The sequence below is a fragment of the Pseudophryne corroboree genome, chromosome 7, assembly GCF_028390025.1.
Source record: "Pseudophryne corroboree isolate aPseCor3 chromosome 7, aPseCor3.hap2, whole genome shotgun sequence".
Lineage (NCBI taxonomy): Eukaryota > Metazoa > Chordata > Amphibia > Anura > Myobatrachidae > Pseudophryne > Pseudophryne corroboree.
In genome coordinates, this window is record NC_086450.1 from 180530013 (window position 1) to 180550500 (window position 20488).

A 20488-nucleotide genomic window follows, 5' to 3' on the forward strand; every position below is an offset into this window, starting at 1 on the left:
TTGAGGTCCCCACTTTCCAAAGGAATTCCAGCAATGGGCTGACTGGCTTGATGATTAACGTTATGACAGGGGGACCCCACACTGAGTGTCTCCCCTGCTATGGCATTACCCCCCCTGGCTGGTTCTGGTTTTAGTGATGTGTGGGGGACTACACTTCCCCCCCTCTATGGGAGGGGCGGGTTAGCTGCCAGTGCCTCCCCAGGCACTGAGCTCACCGCAAGTCACTGTGAACAGCAAATATTTAAGAACTACTAGAGTCTCTGATTTGCAGGTTCTGGTATCCCATCCAGAACACTGACTGGTTTTGCACTGCTTAGTTTACCAGCTATGGCAGAATCAGGCTTTCTGAACAAAAAGCAAAGGACCTTCAGCATCAATTATTTTAAAACTGAATTTGCCCTAACATTTAGTCCATGGGGTTCCTTTGAGACGTATCACCCTCATGTGAACCAAAAGAAGTCAACTTCATGGAATATAGTGCAGGTACATCTTGGAGCCCTGGCTAAATGCTTAAAACCCATTTATTTGACTAGGGTTGCTCTACAGGCTAGTTGGGCAAACTTGTATACCTCTGACTAAGCTATATAATTTGCCATGCTGGCCATTTGTATGTCGCTATAGGTGCCTCTTTGAAGATGCTAAGGATCTAGTCACCTCTTCTGACTCACAGCCCACTGAGGAGACACATGCTGGACATACAGTCTCAGGAGAGTTAATAGTGGGGCATAGTACTGGGACCCCTTCTGTCTTAATAGGTGCCCTAATATTGCCAGATTCAGCCGACGGTACTTTGCCAGCTACCGGCATGAGAAATGTATCTGGTGTGGACACTGGTGCTTTTCCGCGTGTGGGCAATTTCAGGGAAGGATACATTTTAACTGAACAGGCATCCCTGTGTGAATGTTCCTCCACATTCACTTTTGCACCTGATAATTTGCCGCCTGCGGGCAATTTCAGGGAAGGATACATTTTGACTGAACAGGCATGCCTGTGTGAATTTATCTCCACATTCACTATAGGTGTTTTGCCTCCTGCAGGCAACTTCAGGAACAGATACATTTTTGCCTGAACAGGAATCCCTGAATAGTCTCTAGAGGAAGAGGTGTCTTTTGCCAGTGATTTGTACCTATAGACTCTGAGGTAGAAACAAAAAAATAAATAAAAATGTATTCCACTAACAGAAAATATTTATGTTTATCATAATAAACAGTTTAAATAATAAACAATCACTGCCAGCAGGAAGAGAGCACTTTGGCAGTAAATTTGTTAGCTAATGGGCACCGTGTGCACTGCAGGGGGGGCAGATATAACATGTGCAGAGAGAGTTAGATTTGGGTGGGGTGTGTTCAAATGGAAATCTAAATTGCAGTGTAATAATAAAGCAGCCAGTATTTACCCAGCACAGAAACAAAATAACCCACCCAAATCTAACTCTCTCTGCACATGTTATATCGGGTATGGGACCCTAGGTCGACACCAATTAGGTCAACACCCACTGGTCGACAGTGGATAGGTCGACACTAGAAATAGGTCGACACTGCCATTAGGTCGACATGAACAAGGTCGACATGAGGTTTTTTTTATATTTTTGGTGTCGTTTCTCCATCAAGTGACCGGGAACCCCAATTAGTGCACTGCGTCCCCTTGCATGCGGGCAAGGTTACCGTTCCCAATTGTAGTCCACGTGGATCGTAAAGTATGAAAAAGTCCCCCCCCCCCAAAAAAAATGGGAAAAACTCATGTCGACCTTTTTTCATGCCGACCTTGTTCACGTCAGCCTAATTTCTGCGTCAACCTATTTCTAGTGTCGACCTAGAGTCCGGATAACGTTATATCTGCCCCACCTGCAGGGCACATGGTTTTGCCCATTAGCTAACAAATTTGCTGCTGTGATCAGGTCTGAATTAGGCCCTTTGTTTCTATCTTTTGCACAGAGAAGAGAGGTGACGTTTGGCAGTGACTTTACCTCAGACTCTGAGGTAGAAAGAAAAGACATTTGTTACACTCAGCTGACTTGTAAATAACAGTGTAACTGATAAATAATCACTACCAGCACTATTTAGTGTCTCTCTTGTCACATTATTGCAGGACAACAGAGGACAGCTGTAAGTATTCTGTCAGAGAGACAGACCCAGCTTCCTCCCATGTCTGCTCTGTAGAAAAATCTACCTGAGGGTGGGTCCAAGCGGTAACATGACCTTTTGCTCAGCGAGCAGATGCATGGCCCCGCCCTCCTCTCTAGGATCAAGCTAAAGGGCCCTACACACCTAGCAATTGGCTGCCGAGGTGCCCAACGGCCGATGGCGTGGGGGAGTGAAGTTTCTTCACTCCACCCGTCACCCGGCTCCATAGCAATGCATGTTAATATGGACGAGATTGTCCATATTGGCTTGCATGTTTAAACGAATCGGCACCAACGATGAACGAGAGCAGGGCCGCACATCGTTCATCAATGGTGCATACACACTGAAAGATATGAACGATCTCTCGTTCATTAATGAACGAGATCATTCATATCTTTAAGTGAAATTGCGTAGTGTGTAGGGCTTATTAGTGATTTTTTAGTTTTTACTTTACCTTGTTCCAGCGATAATCGGGAGGCTCACCAGCTGTTGCAAACAAATAGTGTGAGGTGTTTTATTTTAGATCATGATATATACAAATGTGTAGGCGTGATTTCACTCCTTACATCGAGTTGTGTGCAAGTTTGATCCAGTGTTTGACAGGAATGAGAAGAGTGTTGGTGTGAGACAGTAATACAGCAGGCAGAGTCTGTATATGTAACGGAGATTATGCACAAGGGATAAGGGGCCACATTTGTAGCATGTGTGTGTGCATCTTATTCCTGCTTCTGCGACATTATGCAAATACCACTACAAGCCCTTCCCTGGAGTACATCAATGGGTCTGCATGTGCAAGGACTGACATACCCACTGTGAGCATCTTCAGACACTCAAATACCAATTGGTGTATATTTAGTCACCATCAGTCTCACAATCGAAACCTGCATCTGCCCACAGCAGGCTCAGCTTCTCCATCTGAATATGGCCTCCTATGTATCTGATTCTGCGTAACCACTATGCGCGACACACCCATAAATCGGACCATTTCATATCAACACAGAATTCTGACGGCAGAGAAGAACCGCTTAGTCCCACCTAGTCTGCCCTTAACACATGTACAGTACGCGTACACATTTACACACTAGGCTTAAGTTTTGTTGAGACTAATTAACCTACCAGTATATTTTTGGATTGTGGAAGGAAACCGGAGTACCCGGAGGAAATCCACACAAGCATGGGGAGTATATGCAAACTCCACATGGTTAGGGATGTGGTGGGAATCAAACCCATGACCACAGTGCTGTGAGGCAGTAATGTTAACCATTACACCATCCGTGTCCGACATCTCTGTGAGGATCCTGAGCCACCTCTATGTCACCGCCCAGGAACACCCAATACATTTTCAGCACATTTCTGAGACTGAGACTGTGGGTCTCTGGTGCACCTTAATTGCAACTACCACTCTATGCGGACACAATCTGGATGCATACGTAGAAAAATAATCACTCCACTGCGTATGACTCAGGCCAAGGTGAGAAACAGCGCATAGTGTATGAGTGTAGTACATGTGTAGTACATTGTCTGACATGTACAATGTTACTGGTGCTATTTATCATAGGTTCACTACCTTTGTAGCAAAAGGCCTCCCATAAGGTCCTGCATGAATCTGAATCAGGCCCTTTGTGTCAGTTTGACACATAACAGCTTCCACATACGTCATGTTCAGATGGAGACACTGCACCTGCCATAGGCAGCTCTTACTGCCGATGGTGCGCTGATGGTGCAGTGTCTAGAACCACGGGCGGTATTACAGTGCGCAGGGGCTTTAATAGAGTCCGTCTCACGGCTTGGACACTGGCATTGGCATATTAATCACACCGCAACTCCGGCAACAGACATTAGAGCGGATGCAGCAGCAGCACCCATCTCTCAACCAGGCCCAGAACAACCTGTGACGTTAAATAGCCTATTTATGATTGTGTGAATGTTGAATGATAAACTGAAATTATCCTGGTTGATGTAAGTTATGTACGAGGAAACAGACTCTTTACATAAGTACTGTACAGTCGTAGATGCGCACACGCCCCATTCACTTTGAATGGGAGCGTCTGAGTACGCTCGGCGGCAGGCCGAGGCGCAGGCGCGCCTAGGCCCGCCTGCGATGCAGCGCGTGGCTCCATCTGTACTTCTCTCACTGTGGAAACACAGTTTTAATCTCTCATAAATATAGCTCCTAGCTCAGTATATCAGACATCAAGGTGTGGGTAAGTTTGACACTAACTTCAAAAGGTGTTAGTACAGTATATGGTGAGACGTGTGTATGTATAACATTGTAACTTTAGGTTGTGTGTTGATGTTGTACAATGGGTCATGTGTACATACTGTATGACACTGTAACATAAGGTTGTGTATCAGAGCAGTACATGGTGTGACATATGGGTAACCTTGTAATTTTAGGGTGTATGTCAGTGTAGTACATGGTGTGATGTATGTGTGATACTGTAACAGGTTAGGTTGTGCGTCACTGTAGTACAGTGTTGGATATTGTGTAAAGTATTAGTGTGAGGTGACATACCGCTAGCTGGGTGTCGGTCAGACAGAGCTCCATCTCCAGTATTTGATCAGGTTTGACGCCCAGCCTTTCGCAGAGTAAGCTGACCAGCAGAGGGTGATGTCTCTCAGTCTGGTGGGAGAAAATACGGTGGTCACCTCTGAGCATAACTTATATAAATGTGTCCTCAGTCATCATTGCTGCAGTCACACCAAACAGCTCCTCTCAATGTGCCAGGTCCCGTGAGACTCTGCTAGCAGAGTTGCACAAGACCTGGTGGCTCACTCTCACCAAGCATCTCAAGCTGCATGGTGTATTAGGGCTAGATGTATGAGGACACATCTATATATGGTGGTGATAAGATACAAAGTCACAATCCCTCTGCCTACCCAATATTCGAATGGATGCAATTTATATTCTATACCAACTTCTTGCTAAATGTGCCCCAATCATTTACATGCCAGACAGCCTCACCTGGTTCTGGACCCCTGCAGAAGAGTGGCAGGATGATCCCGAATCAATGGACTCTTTTTCCAAACCTTCTTGTATTGAAGAAGCAAGAATAGGAAGGCTGTAATAATAAATAGAGAGAGGGAAGAGAACATAAACCTGTATTACAGGAGATAAGCAAGGCCAGCGGCACCAGCATCACATATTCCGCACACACTCACAGGTGCTGCTCGGAATTGGGCCCAAAGCTTTCGTTCACATTCCTCTGCAGGTGGATCGCCAGGTGGGGGATTCTTAGTATTGGGCGTTCCACGTACACCAGGCGGTGCTGCAAACGGTGCCCCTCCTAAAAGGGAGAACCAGCAGGCCAGGGAGTATTACTTATACTGTTCACTATTATTATCTTTTATTTATATAGTGCTAACATATCGCACAAATGTTGTACATTGATGGAACAGTAACCAAATAAATAACATACAATGTCATGAAACCGAAGGGACAGATGATCCTGCCCATCTGAGTTTACAATCTGACAGGTGCAGGCAAGAAATGACACATAATGTAGCGGAATAACAATTGCAGTATATTATATCAGCCACCACTGTTATAACAAAAGCATGAACAATAAAGAAGTGGTTTTTTTTATCTATCACCTTTTCACATTGGATTCTATCAGTAACAATCAGTGGTGTCACCTAGTCTCTATGCGGATAGCCATGAACTGGGTGAACCAATATCCATGGGACTGCAGGCTAACAATCACTAAACTACAAAAGGAAAGAGCAACATTATAACACAAAGTGACAGTTAATCATTTCTCAGAAACATACTGGTATCTAGTGCAGCGATAGGCTTTATTACAATTACAGATACAGTGCATCTGAAAAGTATTCACAGCGCTTCACTTTTTCCACATTATGTTATGTTACAGCCTTATTCCAAACTGGAATAAATTCATTTTTGTCCTCAACACTCTACGCACAATACCCCATAATGACAATGTGAAAAAAGTTGTTTCTTGTTTTATATTTTTGCAAATTTATTAAAGATAAAAAAACTAAGAAATCACATGTACATAAGTATTCACAGCCTTTGCCATGAAGCTCTAAGTTGAGCTCAGGTGCATCCTGTTTTCAATGATCATCCTTGAGATGTTCCTACAGCTTAATTGGAGTCCACCTGTGGTAAATTCAGTTGATTGGACATGATTTGGAAAGTAGCACACCTGTCTATACAGGTTGAGTATCCCTTATCCAAAATTCTGTATAAGGTCCCACACTTGACAGTGCATGTCTGAGCACAAACCAAGCATGAAGTCAAAGGTCTTGCCTGTAGACTTCCGAGACAGGATTGTCTCGAGGCACAGATCTGGGGAAGGGTGTAGAAAAATATCTGCTGCTTTGAAGGTTCCAATGAGCACAGTTGCCTCGATCATACGTAAATGGAAGAAGTTTGGAATCAGCAGGACTCTTCCTAGAGCTGGTCAGCCGTCTAAACTGAGCGATTGGGGGAGAATGGCCCTAGTTAGGGAGGAGAACCCGATGGTCACTCTGTCAGAGCTACAGCATTCCTCTCTGGAGAGAGGAGAACCTTCCAGAAGGACAACCATCTCTGCAGCAATACACCAATCAGGCCTGTATGGTAGAGTGGCCAAACGGAAGCCACTCCTTAGTAAAAAGCACATGGCAGCCCGCCTGGAGTTTCCCAAAATGCACCTGAAGGACTCAGATCATGAGAAACAAAATTCTCTGGTCTGAGGAGACAAAGATTGAACTCTTTGGCGTGAATGCCAGTCGTCATGTTTGGAAGAAACCAGGCACCGCTCATCACCAGGCCAATACCATCCCTACAGTGGTGGCAGTTTCATGCTGTGGAGATGTTTTTCAGCGGCTGGAACTGGGAGACTAGTCAGGATAGAGGGAAAGATGAATGCAGCAATGTACAGCATTGAAGCGCTCTTGACCTCAGACTGGGGCAAAGGTTCACCCTAAGCACACAGCCAAGATATCAAAGGAGTGGCTTCAGGACAGCCAGAGCCCAGACTTGAATCCAATTGAACATCTCTGGAGAGATCTGAAAATGGCTGTGCACTGACGCTTCTCATGCAACCTGATGGAGCTTGAGAGGTGCTGCAAAGAGGAATGGGTGAAACTGCCCAAAGATAGGTGTGCCAAGCTTGTGGCATCATATTCAAAAAGACTTGAGGCTGTAATTGCTGCCAAAGGTGCATCAACAAAGTATTGAGCAAAGGCTGTGAATACTTATGTACATGTGATTTCTTAGTTTTTTATTTTTAATAAATTTGCAAAAATCTAAAAAAAAAACTTTTACGTTGTCATTATGGGGTATTGTGTGTAGAATTTTGAGGGAAAAATTTAATTTCTCTGACGTCCTAAGTGGATGCTGGGGACTCCGTAAGGACCATGGGGAATAGCGGCTCCGCAGGAGACAGGGCACAAAAGTAAAAGCTTTAGGATCAGGTGGTGTGCACTGGCTCCTCCCCCTATGACCCTCCTCCAAGCCCCAGTTAGGTTTTTGTGCCCGGCCGAGAAGGGTGCAATCTAGGTGGCTCTCCTAAAGAGCTGCTTAGAGTAAAAGTTTTGTTAGGTTTTTTATTTTCAGTGAGTCCTGCTGGCAACAGGCTCACTGCAACGAGGGACTTAGGGGAGAAGAAGTGAACTCACCTGCGTGCAGGATGGATTGGCTTCTTAGGCTACTGGACACTAGCTCCAGAGGGACGATCACAGGTACAGCCTGGATGGGTCACCGGAGCCGCGCCGCCGACCCCCTTGCAGATGCCGAAGAGAGAAGAGGTCCAGAAACCGGCGGCTGAAGACTTCTCAGTCTTCATGAGGTAGCGCACAGCACTGCAGCTGTGCGCCATTGCTCTCAGCACACTTCACACCAACGGTCACTGAGGGTGCAGGGCGCTGGGGGGGGGCGCCCTGGGCAGCAATGAAAGTACCTATTCTGGCTAAAAATACATCACATATAGCCTCTGGGGCTATATGGATGTATTTAACCCCTGCCAGGTTGTCAGAAAAACGGGAGAAGAAGCCCGCCGAAAAGGGGGCGGGGCCTATTCTCCTCAGCACACAGCGCCATTTTCCTACACAGCTCCGCTGCTAGGAAGGCTCCCAGGCTCTCCCCTGCACTGCACTACAGAAACAGGGTTAAAACAGAGAGGGGGGGGCATTTTATGTGGCGATATTATTATATATTAAGATGCTATAAGGGAAAACACTTATATAAGGTTGTCCCTGTATAATTATAGCGTTTTGGTGTGTGCTGGCAAACTCTCCCTCTGTCTCCCCAAAGGGCTACGACCTCCACCCGGGAGAGTGGGGACTTCATCTGGAAGTCTTCCACATGATTGTGAACCGTTGGGAAAGACCAAAGGTGGACATGATGGCGTCCCGTCTGAACAAAAAACTGGACAGGTATTGCGCCAGGTCAAGAGACCCTCAGGCAATAGCTGGGACGCTCTGGTAACACCGTGGGTGTACCAGTCGGTGTATGTGTTCCCTCCTCTGCCTCTCATACCCAAGGTACTGAGAATTATAAGACGGAGAGGAGTAAGAACTATACTCGTGGCTCCGGATTGGCCAAGAAGGACTTGGTACCCGGAACTTCAAGAGATACTAAGAAGGGACTTGCTTTAGCAAGGATCATGTCTGTTCCAAGACTTACCGCGGCTGCGTTTGACGGCATGGCGGTTGAACGCCGGATCCTAAGGGAAAAAGGCATTCCGGAAGAGGTCATCCCTACCCTGGTCAGAGCCAGGAAGGAGGTGACCGCACAACATTATCACCGCATTTGGCGAAAATATGTTGCATGGTGTGAGGCCAAGAAGGCCCCCACGGAGGAATTTCAACTCGGTCGATTCCTGCATTTCCTACAAACAGGAGTGTCTATGGGCCTCAAATTGGGGTCCATTAAGGTTCAAATTTCGGCCCTGTCGATTTTCTTCCAGAAAGAATTGGCTTCAGTTCCTGAAGTCCAGAAGTTTGTCAAGGGAGTACTGCATATACAACCCCCTTTTGTGCCTCCAGTGGCACTGTGGGATCTCAACGTAGTTCTGGGATTCCTCAAATCACATTGGTTTAAACCGCTCAAATCCGTGGATTTGAAATATCTCACATGGAAAGTGACCATGCTGTTGGCCCTGGCCTCGGCCAGGCGAGTGTCAGAATTGGCGGCTTTGTCTCACAAAAGCCCATATCTGATTGTCCATTGGACAGGGCAGAGCTGCGGACTCGTCCCCAGTTTCTCCCTAAGGTGGTGTCAGCGTTTCAACTGAACCAGCTTATTGTGGTACCTGCGGCTACTAGGGACTTGGAGGACTCCAAGTTGCTAGATGTTGTCAGGGCCCTGAAAATATAGGTTTCCAGGACGGCTGGAGTCAGGAAAACTGACTTGCTGTTATCCTGTATGCACCCAACAAACTGGGTGCTCTTGCTTCTAAGCAGACGATTGCTAGTTGGATGTGTAGTACAATTCAGCTTGCACATTCTGTGGCAGGCCTGCCACAGCCAAAATATGTAAATGCCCATTCCACAAGAAAGGTGGGCTCATCTTGGGCGGCTGCCCGAGGGGTCTCGGCTTTACAACTTTGCCGAGCTGCTACTTGGTCAGGGGCAAACACGTTTGCAAAATTCTACAAATTTGATACCTTGGCTGAGGAGGACCTGGAGTTCTCTCATTCGGTGCTGCAGAGTCATCCGCACTCTCCCGCCCGTTTGGGAGCTTTGGTATAATCCCCATGGTCCTTACGGAGTCCCCAGCATCCACTTAGGACGTCAGAGAAAATAAGAATTTACTTACCGATAATTCTATTTCTCGTAGTCCATAGTGGATGCTGGGCGCCCATCCCAAGTGCGGATTGTCTGCAATACTTGTACATAGTTATTGTTACAAAAATCGGGTTATTATTGTTGTGAGCCATCTTTTCAGAGGCTCCGCTGTTATCATGCTGTTAACTGGGTTCAGATCACAGGTTGTACAGTGTGATTGGTGTGGCTGGTATGAGTCTTACCCGGGATTCAAAATCCTTCCTTATTGTGTACGCTCGTCCGGGCACAGTATCCTAACGGAGGCTTGGAGGAGGGTCATAGGGGGAGGAGCCAGTGCACACCACCTGATCCTAAAGCTTTTACTTTTGTGCCCTGTCTCCTGCGGAGCCGCTATTCCCTGTCTCCTGCGGAGCCGCTATTCCCCATGGTCCTTACGGAGTCCCCAGCATCCACTACGGACTACGAGAAATAGAATTATCGGTAAGTAAATTCTTATTTTATTCGATTTTGGAATAAGGCTGTAACATAACAAAATGTGGAAAAAGTGAAGTGCTTTGAATACTTTCCGGATGCACTGTAACAGAGCGGTACATCCCATTCACACTGCTTGTCTCTTGTTATACCCCTTTCACACCGCAGCTTTAACCCGGTAAATTGCCGATTTTTCAGCCTTCCTAAGCGGTTCTAGCTGCGATGTGAAAGGGCCACCTTGAATTTACCGTTTTCAAAATACTGGTATTTTGAAACGGTTAAAAAGCAGGGTCCTACTCGGTTCAGAACCGTTTCACTGTGCAGTGTGAAAGGCTCTGAAACGGTATTTCCAAGCCACAGGAGGTGATAGGCTGTCTCCATGTGTGATGTCACCAGGCAGAAGCAGGAAGCTGGAGGAAAAACACATCAGACACATGAGAGTGGGTTTAGAAGTGTTTTCTTACTGCAAATATATTATACAATGGCAACTTGGAGTGATGAAGAGGTGAGGGAGCTGCTAAGAATCAGAAGGGATGAGGAAATCTGCAGACAAATAACTGGGACAGTCAAGGATGCACTCATATATAAAAACATGGTTAAAATGCTTCAAGCTGCTGGGTTCCATCTGGGTTCCATCGTACGACTAGCCAAATTATTAATAATTAATTAATAATTATTAATAATGTGTGGGCCAGAAAAGTCCATTTATAATGACAACCACTGTTTTCTATGGGTGAAACGGGTTCAGTGTGAAAGGTACCAAAACGGTAATGAAATGGTAATACAGGTATACTGGTAACATGCGATGTGAAGGGGGTTTAACTGCTCATACCCGTTTTAAGAACCGTTTAAAGAACCGTTTCAAAAGCAGGTTTTGCAATGTGAAAGCAGCATTATTTACAGATTATCACTGTTAAACTGCATTGTGTGGTGCATCTCAGACTCGCTACAGCTGGGTCCTATCTTTGCTGATGACAGTTAGTGGGTCATACTCTGTCCTCTTACTCACCAAGCCAATTTCTTTAGTTTTATATATTGTGTAAAAGATAAATGACAATAAGAGCATGACTAGAAGTGTGCACTACATTAGCAAACATAACAAAAGAGGAGCTAAATTCAAGAATTCCTAGTTTACTGGGAGAACTAAAAGGTGCAGTGAAGATGCTGAGTGTATCTATGTAAGGTGCGTGTTGGATCTGAATGGCACATGGTACAGAACTCTGAATAATATATACGCATGTATCAAAGTTTCATCACCTTAACAATCACCCTGCCAGCCACAGTCAGGTCCCTGTCAAACCAGGTGCTCCAGATTCCTCCACCGTAGCACTCAACTCCAACCTGCAGGTAGCCAGCCTGACCACGGCGAGACCTGCGTTTTACCTGCAGGAACAAGACACATGACAGAGAAAAGCACAGAATAGTGCAAAGCCCACATAAAATAACATGTTGAAAAGGAAACAGACATAATTGTGACTACATAAGAAGACAATCGCTTACCCTCAGGCATGGGCTGTCCGTATGGGCTCCAATAATTGTAAATCCATTGCCTTGATGGTAATGGCCTCCCACAGCGAACGCCACCAATGTAGAGTAATTCCGGGTCACAAAGTACTACACAGAGATCAGAGTCAGTAACTAAGTCTCACTAAATTGGAGCTGCTTGTTACCAGCAGAGAGCGAGTGCAGTATTTATACCTTGTGGTTCGGCTTGATGTCCCAGTGGTCGGACTCCTTCAGCTCCTGGAATCCTGCTTGTAGGAGGCGGCTCTTACACTCCTCGACCACTGAGGAGAGAAAAACCAGCTACACGTTTTACCGTCTGAACTGAAGCAACTCACTAGTTACCAACTGAAAATATGATTTTACTTACCGGTAAATCTATTTCTCGTAGTCCGTAGTGGATGCTGGGGACTCCGTAAGGACCATGGGGAATAGACGGGCTCCGCAGGAGACAGGGCACTTTAAGAAAGAATTAGGATACTGGTGTGCACTGGCTCCTCCCTCTATGTCCCTCCTCCAGACCTCAGTTAAGGAAACTGTGCCCGGAAGAGGTGACAGTACAAGGAAAGGATTTTGGAATCCAGGGTAAGACTCATACCAGCCACACCAATCACACCATATAACTCGTGATAAACTAACCCAGTTAACAGTATGAACAACAACAGAGCATCAGATAACCCTGATGCAACCATAACATAACCCTTATTTAAGCAATAACTATATACAAGTATTGCAGAAGAAGTCCGCACTTGGGACGGGCGCCCAGCATCCACTACGGACTACGAGAAATAGATTTACCGGTAAGTAAAATCTTATTTTCTCTAACGTCCTAGTGGATGCTGGGGACTCCGTAAGGACCATGGGGATTATACCAAAGCTCCCAAACGGGCGGGAGAGTGCGGACGACTCTGCAGCACCGAATGAGCAAACACAAGGTCCTCCTCAGCCAGGGTATCAAACTTGTAGAACTTTGCAAAAGTGTTTGAACCTGACCAAGTAGCCGCTCGGCAAAGCTGTAATGCCGAGACCCCTCGGGCAGCCGCCCAAGAAGAGCCCACCTTCCTTGTGGAGTGGGCTTTTACTGATTTTGGAAGCGGCAATCCAGCCGCAGAATGAGCCTGCTGAATCGTGTTACAGATCCAGCGAGCAATAGTTTGCTTTGAAGCAGGAGCACCCAGCTTGTTGGATGCATACAGGATAAACAGCGACTCAGTTTTCCTGACTCTAGCCGTTCTGGCTACATAAATCTTCAAAGCCCTGACTACATCCAGTAACTCGGAATCCTCCCAGTCACGAGTAGCCACAGGCACCACAATAGGTTGGTTCATATGAAAAGATGACACCACTTTTGGCAGAAATTGTGGACGAGTCCGCAATTCTGCCCTGTCCATATGGAAAACCAGATAGGGGCTTTTATGTGACAAAGCCGCCAATTCTGACACACGCCTAGCCGAAGCCAAGGCTAATAGCATGACCACCTTCCACGTGAGATATTTTAACTCCATGGTTTTAAGTGGCTCAAATCAGTGTGATTTCAGGAAACTCAACACCACGTTAAGATCCCAAGGTGCCACTGGGGGCACAAACGGGGGCTGAATATGCAGCACTCCCTTTACAAACGTCTGAACTTCAGGAAGAGAAGCCAGTTTTTTTTTAAAGAAAATAGATAGGGCCGGAATCTGGACCTTAATGGACCCCAATTTTAGGCCCAAAGTCACTCCCGACTGTAGGAAGTGAAGGAAACGGCCCAGCTGGAATTCCTCCGTAGGGGCATTCCTGGCCTCACACCAAGCAACATATTTTCGCCATATACGGTGATAATGTTTAGCCGTCACGTCCTTCCTAGCCTTTATCAGCGTAGGAATGACCTCATCCGGAATGCCTTTTTCTGCTAGGATCCGGCGTTCAACCACCATGCTGTCAAACGCAGCCGCGGTAAGTCTTGGAACAGACAGGGCCCCTGTTGTAACAGATCCTGTCTTAGAGGCAGAGGCCATGGGTCCTCTGTGAGCATTTCTTGTAGCTCTGGATACCAAGTCCTTCTTGGCCAATCCGGAACAATGAGTATTGTTCTCACTCCTCTTTTTCTTATGATTCTCAGCACCTTGGGTATGAGAGGAAGAGGAGGAAATACATAAACCGACTGGAACACCCACGGTGTCACTAGTGCATCTACAGCTATCGCCTGAGGGTCTCTTGACCTGGCGCAATACCTCTGTAGCTTTTTGTTGAGACGGGATGCCATCATGTCCACCTGTGGCAGTTCCCATCGCCTTGCAATCTGCGTGAAGACTTCTTGATGAAGTCCCCACTCTCCCGGGTGGAGGTCGTGTCTGCTGAGGAAGTCTGCTTCCCAGTTGTCCACTCCCGGAATGAACACTGCTGATAGTGCTCGTACGTGATTCTCCGCCCATCGAAGAATTCTGGTGGCCTCCGCCATCCTGCTCCTTGTGCCGCCTTGGCGGTTTACATGAGCCACTGCGGTGATGTTGTCTGATTGAATCAGCACCGATTGGTTGCGAAGCAGGGTCTCCGCTTGACTTAGGGCGTTGTATATGGCCCTTAGTTCCAGGATATTGATGTGAAGGCAAGTCTCCTGACTTGACCACAGACCCTGGAAATTTCTTCCCTGTGTGACTGCCCCCCACCCTCGGAGGCTTGCATCCGTGGTCACCAGGACCCAGTCCTGAATGCCGAATCTGCGGCCCTCGAGAAGGTGAGCACTCTGCAGCCACCACAGAAGAGACACCCTGGCCCTGGGGGATAGGGTGATCAGCCGATGCATCTGTAGATGCGATCCGGACCCCTTGTCCAACAGATCCCATTGAAAGGTCCTCGCATGGAACCTGCCGAAGGGAATGGCCTCGTATGACGCCACCATCTTTCCCAGGACTCGCGTGCAGTGATGCACCGACACCTGTTTTGGTTTTAAGAGGTCTCTGGCCAGTGTCATGAGTTCCTGAGCCTTCTCCGTCGGGAGAAAAACCTTCTTCTGGTCTGTGTCCAGAATCATGCCCAGGAAGGGCAGACGCGTCGTAGGAATCAGCTGCGACTTTGGAATATTCAGAATCCAGCCGTGCTGTTGTAACACTTCCCGAGAGCGTGCTACGCTGACCAGCAACTGCTCTCTGGACCTTGCCTTTATGAGGAGATCGTCCAAGTATGGGATAATTGTGACTCCCTGCTTTCGCAGGAGCACCATCATTTCTGCCATTACCTTGGTAAATATTCTCGGTGTCGTGGACAGACCAAACGGCAACGTCTGGAATTGGTAATGACAATCCTGTACCACAAATCTGAGGTACTCCTGATGAGGTGGATAAATGGGGACATGAAGGTAAGCATCCTTTATGTCCAGAGACACCATAAAATCCCCTTCCTCCAGACTTGCGATAACCGCTCTGAGTGATTCCATCTTGAACTTGAACCTTTTCAGGTATATGTTCAGGGATTTTAAATTCAATATGGGTCTGACCGAACCGTCCGGTTTCGGTACCACAAACATTGTTGAATAGTAACCCCTTCCCTGTTGAAGGAGGGGAACCTTTACCACCACCTGCTAGAGATACAATTTGTGAATTGCTGCTAACACAATTTCCCTCTCTATGGGGGAAGCTGGCAGGGCCGATTTGAGGTAACGGTGAGGGGGCATCACTTCGAATTCCAGCTTGTAACCCTGAGACACAATCTCTATAGCCCAGGGATCCACCTGTGAGTGAACCCACTTGTGGCTGAAATTTCGGAGACGCGCCCCCCACCGGGCCTGGCTCCGCCTGTGGAGCCCCAGCGTCATGCGGCGGATTTAGAGGAAGCCGGGGAGGACTTCTGTTCCTGGGAACTAGCTGTATTGTGCAGCTTCTTTCCTCTACCCCTGCCTCTGGCAAGAAAGGACGCACCTCGGACTTTCTTGCCTCTATGTGATCGAAAGGACTGCATTTGATAATACGGTGCTTTCTTAGGTTGTGAGGGAATATATGGCAAAAAAATTGATTTTCCAGCCGTAGCTGTGGAGACCAGGTCCGAGAGACCGTCCCCAAACAACTCCTCACCCCTGTAAGGTAAAACCTTCATGTGCCTTTTTGAGTCGGCATCGCCTGTCCATTGCCGAGTCCACAGGACCCTTCTGGCGGAAATCGACATTGCATTTATTCTAGAGCCCAGTAGGCTAATGTCTCTTTGGGCATCTCTTATATAGGACAGCGTCTTTTATATGCCCCAGGGTCAGTACTATAGTATCCTTGTCCAAGGTATCAAGTTCCTCAGATAAGGTATCTGTCCATGCTGCTACAGCACTACACATCCAGGCCGACGCAATCGCCGGCCTTAGTAGGGTACCTGAATGTGTATAAATGGACTTCAGGATACCCTCCTGCTTTCTATCCGCAGCATCTTTTAGGGTGGGCGTATCCTGTGACGGCAGGGCTACCCTCTTGGATAAGCGTGTTAAAGCTTTGTCTACCCTAGGGGAGGATTCCCAGCGTAACCTGTCCGTTGGCGGGAAAGGATACGCCATAAGCATCCGTTTGGAAATCTGCAGTTTTCTATCTGGAGATTACCAAGCCTTTTCACATAACTCATTTAACTCATGTGAAGGGGGAAAGGTAACCTCTTGCCTTTTTTCCCCATACATATAAACCCTCTTGTCAGGGACTGGGGTTTCCTCTGTGATGTGTAACACATCTTTCATTGCTATAATCATGTAGCGGATGGCTTTAGACATTTTAGGCTGCAACTTTGCATCATCGCCATCGACACTGGAGTCGGAATCCGTGTCGATATCTGTGTCAACAACTTGGGATAGTGGGCGCTTCTGAGACCCCGACGGCCGCTGCACTGTAGGATCAGGCATGGGTTGAGACCCTGACTGTCCCAAGGCTTCAGCTTTATCCAACCTTTTATGCAAGGAATTAACATTATCATTTAAAACCTTCCACATATCCATCCAATCGGGTGTCGGCGCCGACCCCACATTCATTTGTACCCGCTCTGTTTCCACATAGCCTTCCTCGTCAAACATGCCGACACAAGCGTACCGACACACCACACACACAGGGTATGCTCTATTTGAAGACAGTTCCCCCACAAGGCCTTTTGGAGAGACAGAGAGAGAGTATGCCAGCACACACTCCAGCGCTATATTACCCAGGAGTCACACAGTAACTTAGTGTTAACCCAGTAGCTGCTGTATATACTGTTTTTGCGCCAAATTTATGTGCCCCCCCTCTCTTTTTACCCTCTTTCTACCGTGATTCTGCAGGGGAGAGCCTGGGGAGCTTCCTCTCAGCGGAGCTGTGGAGAGAAAATGGCGCTGGTGAGTGCTGAGGAAGAGCCCCGCCCCTTCAGCGGCTGGCTTCTGTCCCGCGTTTTGTGTAAAAATAATGGCGGGGGCTCATGCATATATACAGTGCCCAACTGTATATATGCTGCTTTTGCCAAGAGGTACCTAATTGCTGCCCAGGGCGCCCCCCCCCCCCTGCGCCCTGCACCCTACAGTGACCGGAGTGTGTGGGTTTAGTGTGGGAGCAATGGCGCACAGCTGCAGTGCTGTGCGCTACCTCATATGAAGACTGGAGTCTTCTGCCGCCGATTTCGAAGTCTTCTTGCTTCTGACGCCGGCTTCTGTCTTCTGGCTCTGCGAGGGGGACGGCGGCGCGGCTCCGGGATCGGACGACCAAGGGTGCGTTCCTGTGTACGATCCCTCTGGAGCTAATGGTGTCCAGTAGCCTAAGAAGCAGGACCTATCTTCTAGTGAGTAGGGCTGCTTCTCTCCCCTCAGTCCCACGTAGCAGAGAGTCTGTTGCCAGCAGATCTCTCTGAAAATAAAAAATCCTAACAAAATACTTTCTTTCCTAGCAAGCTCAGTGGAGCTCACTAAGGTGCACCCAGCTCGTCCGGGCACAGATTCAAACTGAGGTCTGGAGGAGGGACATAGAGGGAGGAGCCAGTGCACACCAGTATCCTAATTCTTTCTTAAAGTGCCCTGTCTCCTGCGGAGCCCGTCTATTCCACATGGTCCTTACGGAGTCCCCAGCATCCACTAGGACGTTAGAGAAATATCAGTTTTCACCACAACACATATTAAGAAGGGCGTCATGATCAATAACTGCATGTATGCCAAATACAAGGTACTTCACAGTAATCCTCTTTTTAAAAGAGAGAAGTTGAGAACATTTATTGCAAAGTGATTTGGAATGACATCTTTACGTTTGGCGCACAAGGTCTATTCTTTAGAAGCAAGTTTCCTTCCATTGATTTTATACTCATAATTACACTTCTATTCCTTATATTATATCAGTGGTCCCCAAACGTGGTCCTCATGGCACCCTAACAGTCCAGGTTTTAAGGATATCCATGTTTAAGCCCAGGGGCGGGATGCTACAAGTGTGAAACTGCAGTCAAACCTCCGAAAATGCAGTTTCTGAAGGTTCGGCTGCATACTGCATATGCACCAAGCCCCAGAATGAGATAGATTCCGGGTCTTAGATACATTGGAAAATGCCATCTTCAGATGGTGTTGTCCAATAAAAACCTACGGGGTTTCTATCACACCTCCTCACTGGGAGGGATCCAACTGGATCCTTCCCAGAACCTGCGGCAGTGCACGCGTCACTCAATGAATGCGCAGATAGGACTCCGGGTCCTAAACCTGGAAGTCCCATCATCGCAAAGGATAGCTCTAACCGGAAGAGCTGTTCTTTGTGACTTAGTAAGCGCCGATATGCATGCGGAGAGTGGCGGGATGCATCACAAGCAAAATGCGGCGCTTGCTGCATCCCGCCCCAGGTGACTTAATTAGTACCTTTGTTCATTTGATTATACCATTTCTGCACAAGAATGGATATCCTTAAAACCTGGACTGTTACCCTGGTTACACATTAGGTGATACTGTATGTCATTCCGACGTGGATCAGAGTGATATATTGCACAGATCACATATTGTGTATGGCTAATCGCTCACTCCCACAGGTGTTCCCAGTGGGAAGGCATGTGGTGGGAAACAATATATCGTGCCATCATCCAGCACATCGCACATGGCGGTGTGATATACCGTACCATCAGTTGTGCCTTTGGCTGGAATAGACATCATTCGGATGCGTACCCAGCCTTAGGGTGCTTTGACAGTGTTTGGGAAACTTGACATAAGCAGTTAGAAAGCTGCTAATCCAATCATTTATTTTGTGAATTCCAACTGACTAACAGAAATGAATGCAGGTCAAGCAACCAAGTTCCTCCTTATCACTTAGTTAGGCAATTAATATGGTACAAAGTTCATTATACACGTGAATGAGGCCAAAGAACAGTCTAAACGCAGAAAACATCTAATGGGAGAGGATTCATATTAACCCTATGCTCAGTTTGCTTCATAATACATAGATAGATTACACACCTGCCTGAATCCAATGTCACCAAGTATCCATGCACATTCATTGGGACTGTTAATCAATGTGCTTATTCAGTAAAAAGCTTAGAACGTCTGTTGCACCCAACAGACTTATTACTCAATTGTTCAGAGCACAATAATTACAGCAGCTGTTGTGGTGAACAAGGATTTGTGTTTACATAAAAGCGATGCAGATATTACCATGGTACGGAGAGACGCCACGATTCAGGAACTTCAGAAACTCCCTGGCAGCTGCCTGAGCTGTTTCTCGTGTTCCCTTCATGGCAGCAACCTGCAAGAGAAATTATACTGTATTATACTGTACATACACCACACCCTCAGCTTCTGTTCTGGGAGCTGGCATAAGTTCTGCATAATAACTCACAACAAGCAACTAGTACATGATAGCAGGATGGAGACTGCATTACATGTCATGGCTGGGTGGATTTTACATAAACTAGCAGATTGCCCCAGACCTACACCGAGTTCCTTTCAGTTTGTGCCCACTCACTGTATATAACCAGCAACTCACTGTATATTACCACAGCACCATACAGTACTAGTATAATAGTTATCTCAGTACGAGGCTGAGGTATAATCAGTGCATGGATTATTCTGCGTACCTGGATCATGCAGAATTAGACAAATGTAGAAGTGGAGGTGTATCACTGGAGTAAAAGTGATGCATTATTCTATAATGGTTTTGTATCTGGATACTCTGCATATATGCATTAGGAACAATTGCAGTGACAACTATTGGCAGTGCATGTGTGCATTTCATATAAGATCTCCGTGGCATCACTGCTGTGTACGGAAAGCATGTCAGTAAAACAGTCTCAGTCAGGCATAAGCATTGTCACTGAGACTCTGTCACACCTCCCCAATCACAGGTAAGCACAACTCACCTGCATAGTGCAAGGGAGGGAGCTGTGCAGCTGCTGCTCACACTGACTTATATAAGACTGACAGGCTTTATGAGCTGCAGCGTCTCTATGCACAGCACAGCACACACTTCCTATACGGAAGAATATTCCTCCATCCCCATCCAGCACTAACAGCTGAGAAATCTCTGTGTGAGCGACATCTGGGGGACTGGAGGACACATTGCATACTGCAAAACTGAAAGGAAAAGTAGTCTGACACAATCAGGTGGAGCTCAGGTACTGTCAGAAATATAATAAATTACTCCTACCTGGCTTGAGACAAATTAGACACTAATAGCATGTATTATACACAATGGATGCTAATACATGTATAATTCCAATCCTGCAAATTA

The 20488-nt window shown here is 46.9% G+C and overlaps 1 protein-coding gene and 1 long non-coding RNA gene across 4 annotated transcripts in view; one reads left to right on the top strand and one right to left on the bottom strand.

The window, feature by feature from the left end:
• The window catches only part of DNPEP (aspartyl aminopeptidase), a 74246-nt gene that overhangs the window by 42762 nt on the left and 10996 nt on the right, over window positions 1–20488 (bottom strand). The window contains exons 1-8 of one of the 3 annotated variants that reach the window (XM_063933849.1): window positions 20118–20217; window positions 19414–19504; window positions 12027–12115; window positions 11829–11942; window positions 11586–11711; window positions 5286–5410; window positions 5089–5185; window positions 4639–4746 (exon numbers count right to left, since the gene is read on the bottom strand). In XM_063933849.1, coding sequence (XP_063789919.1) covers window positions 4639–4746; window positions 5089–5185; window positions 5286–5410; window positions 11586–11711; window positions 11829–11942; window positions 12027–12115; window positions 19414–19504; window positions 20118–20123 — 756 coding nt within the window. In that variant the 5' untranslated portion in view covers window positions 20124–20217. Of the gene's footprint in view, window positions 1–4638; window positions 4747–5088; window positions 5186–5285; window positions 5411–11585; window positions 11712–11828; window positions 11943–12026; window positions 12116–19413; window positions 19505–19835; window positions 20065–20117; window positions 20218–20488 lie in introns of those variants that run through there. The other 2 variants (XM_063933848.1, XM_063933847.1) reach the window with 2 other exon arrangements.
• LOC134944909 (uncharacterized) overlaps window positions 20253–20488 on the top strand; it is a 139410-nt gene continuing 139174 nt past the window's right edge. The window contains exon 1 of the long non-coding RNA XR_010181981.1: window positions 20253–20372. This is a non-coding gene — a long non-coding RNA (uncharacterized LOC134944909). The remainder of the gene's footprint in view (window positions 20373–20488) is intronic.